We start from the raw sequence: 2779 nt of genomic DNA on the forward strand, positions 1-2779 counted from the left end.
CTTCACAGTAGATTTTGCGAGCCGGGGACCGAGCGCCTTTCGCCTTCCCTCCGCTGCCGTCTCTGCTCCGTGTGTGCCCGGCGGCTGTCCGACCGTGCCCCGCGTCTTTCCCCTCGCACTGCAGCCCCTTGGCGGCCGCTGTCCGCTCCGGAGCCATCTGTAAAGCTTCTTGTGCCGGGCTTGGTGCGGGGGACCCGGGCGTGTGATCCCCGCCCGGCAGCGCCCGCCCCGCCCGGCGGCTCTTTCTCCATCCCAGCCGGCACCTCTGGGTTTCGGGACACCTGCCCTGTTTGCAACCCCTTCGCTGCTTCCCGGGGATGGGACAGAACTGCAGTTACGGAGGGCGATGTGGGGGTGTGGGGGGTTACGGTGTGTGCTGGGGGAAAGGCGGGCAGCCTAGGACCAGACTTTTGCATCCTCTCGGAAAGATCGCGGGAGAGGGCTCGGCGCTGCATGCCGGTTGGCACATGGGGAGCCAGAGTACCTTGATGCGCTGCCTGACCGGCTCTGTTTTGTTTCCTTTCCCGCAGAAACTCGCCTTTTACTCCAACATGCAAGAAGCCCAGGAGAGCAGCAGTAGCGCCAGCGCCAGCAGCTCTTTCTCCAGCCACCCCGCAGCCAGCATCAAGGAGGAGGACTGCAGCCCCGAGAAGGAGCGACCCCCGGAGGCCGAGTACATCAGCTCCCGCTGTGTCCTCTTCACCTACTTCCAAGGGGACATCAGCGCCGTGGTGGACGAGCACTTCAGCCGGGCACTCAGCCAGCCCAGCAGCTTCTCCCTCGGCAGCGCGAAAGCGACGCGGAACGCCGGCTCCTGGCGGGGTGAGCACCCAGCGCGGCGCGGGGGGCAGTGGGGTCCCCCTCCAGGCAGGCACCTCGGACCTCGGCATCTCGTCTCCCTCCTCCCTCTGGCCCACGGCTGGTGCTCGGCGGGCAGCCCCTGGGAGCCGCTGTCCCGGGCCGGGAGCTGTCAGCTGCTTGGCCCTTTTAAGGGAAAAAAAAAGAGTAAAGCCCTTCAGTTCACGCCTGGCCTCAGTGCTCCAGGGGAAAGCAGCCTGGGAGGTGGAACGGGGAAATGAATTTTCTTTACACTGCAGATGCTTTACCTTGAAGGGGCTACAGCCAAACCAGCTATGAAATGACACCTGCACTGTGACTGTGCATCTCCTGTTGACCCTTGCTTTCAGTTTAGTGTGGTCATAATGATGGAAACAAAGCAAAAAGCAAATGTGGGAACCATCTCATCAGCTTTCCACCTCTGAAAAACTGATATTTTGCCCTCTATGTATCATCACCCTGATTGCTGCTGGGGGAAGGTCCTTAAATTTCTGAAAACGAAGGCTTCTAGACCTGCCTATGGCTGTGACTGTGTACCATCAAGGTCAAGGCCAGGGCTTACGCTCAGCTCTCCGTATTCATGCTGATTCACTCTGGACAGGCCTAGAGGTACCCAGGGCAGAAGGGAATAAACTTTCCCATCCTCTGTCTGCCAGACAGTTAGGGCTGGCACTTCTTTATGTGCAGTTTTGCTAACTCTCTCTCACAGGGCCACCTGCTCAGCCAAGGCTGATTTCTCAGACTCTATACAAATTGCTGTCGATAGTGTCTAAGAATGAAATAGTTTAAATAATTCATGTGTGAAAGATATTCAACTGGTGGCAGGAGAGGAGTGTTTTTTCCTCATCATGAACCTCTTCCCCTTCTACTGAGTAATGCCAGGGCTCAGAGCTGACATACATCCTGGCAAAAATGTATCAGGAGCATGGTTTTATTTATTTCTTTTGGGAATAGTGTGCATTCTCAATTAATCATGCATAACATCTACCTGTACTATTAATAATCACCAGTCCATCTTGCATGTTGCTTACTGGGTTAGAAAAAAGTAGGGTCCTTGTCCTTTGCTCTGCCTCTGAAAAATCTCCAAAGGTCTGCAGAGTGCTTCCCAAACCTGTTGACTATATACCTAAGAAACAGGCATAAGTCTGGTGTAATAGATTGACAATCGCCCCCAGAAAATTAAGAAAATTCAAACTGGCCTCTAGTCACATCTCTCACTGTTCCTGACCCCTTTGAAACTGCGCTGAGGCAGCAGCTGCTTTCCTGGAGTTGTTGGGCATAAATGTTTATACAAGGAGATTATTACAAAAATGAACAAGAAAAATCCGACCTTGAAAATTTCAGTGGTGTATATCAGCTCTCACTCAGTTTACACTATGGAAGAAAAGAGATGTTTCCCTCACCTTAGACAACAGCCTTTTGCCCACCTACATACTAAGAGAAACCTGGAACAAAAAGTTGCAGCTTCAGGGATAAGCCATAGCCTAGGTGTGTTGGATGTTTAGCTGGAGAGGAATCTGTATTTGTTTGGAGCAAGTTCTTGTGTTTGGTAGTTTTTCAGGGAGTTAAGGTTTGGGTTTGGTTGGATTGGGGAGGGACAGAGGCCTAGGGAAAGGTGATCAAGCCTTGCTGGCTGGGCTCATTGCTGACTTTCTCTCCCATTTCCTTCACCCAGATGGCTCCTTCCCAATGAGCCAGCGCATCTTCCCACCATCCTTCTGGAATAGCACGTACCAGCCCTCTTCAGTCCCAGCCAGCCTGAGCAGCCCCCTGGCAGCTGCCGCCCACAGCGAGCTGCCCTTCGCCACCGCCACCGACCCCTACGCACCCGCCTCCCTGCATGGCCACCTGCACCAGGGAGGCCCTGAGCCCTGGCACCATGCCCACCACCACCACCACCACCACCACCACCCCTACATTGGGACACAGAGCACTGCCTACC

The 2779-nt window shown here is 54.6% G+C and overlaps 2 protein-coding genes across 2 annotated transcripts in view; both read left to right on the forward strand.

The window, feature by feature from the left end:
- The window catches only part of LOC114072080 (transcription cofactor vestigial-like protein 2), a 4925-nt gene extending 4762 nt beyond the window's left edge, over positions 1 to 163 (forward strand). Inside the window, exon 4 of the mRNA XM_027909998.1 lies at positions 9 to 163. Within this exon, the coding sequence (XP_027765799.1) occupies positions 9 to 163 (155 nt within the window). The remainder of the gene's footprint in view (positions 1 to 8) is intronic.
- A 311-nt stretch (positions 164 to 474) lies between these two features.
- Positions 475 to 2772, forward strand: LOC114072081 (transcription cofactor vestigial-like protein 2; the record flags this gene model as incomplete). The annotated part of the gene is made up of 2 exons (XM_027909999.1): positions 475 to 822; positions 2513 to 2772. Coding segments are annotated over exons 1-2 (594 nt in total), but the record flags the coding sequence as incomplete, so codon positions are not given.
- Between the last annotated feature and the right edge of the window lie 7 nt (positions 2773 to 2779).

This window comes from Empidonax traillii, unplaced genomic scaffold (assembly GCF_003031625.1).
Source record: "Empidonax traillii isolate 1590-97213 ecotype Southwest subspecies unplaced genomic scaffold, ASM303162v1 scaffold2601:size23829, whole genome shotgun sequence".
NCBI lineage: Eukaryota > Metazoa > Chordata > Aves > Passeriformes > Tyrannidae > Empidonax > Empidonax traillii.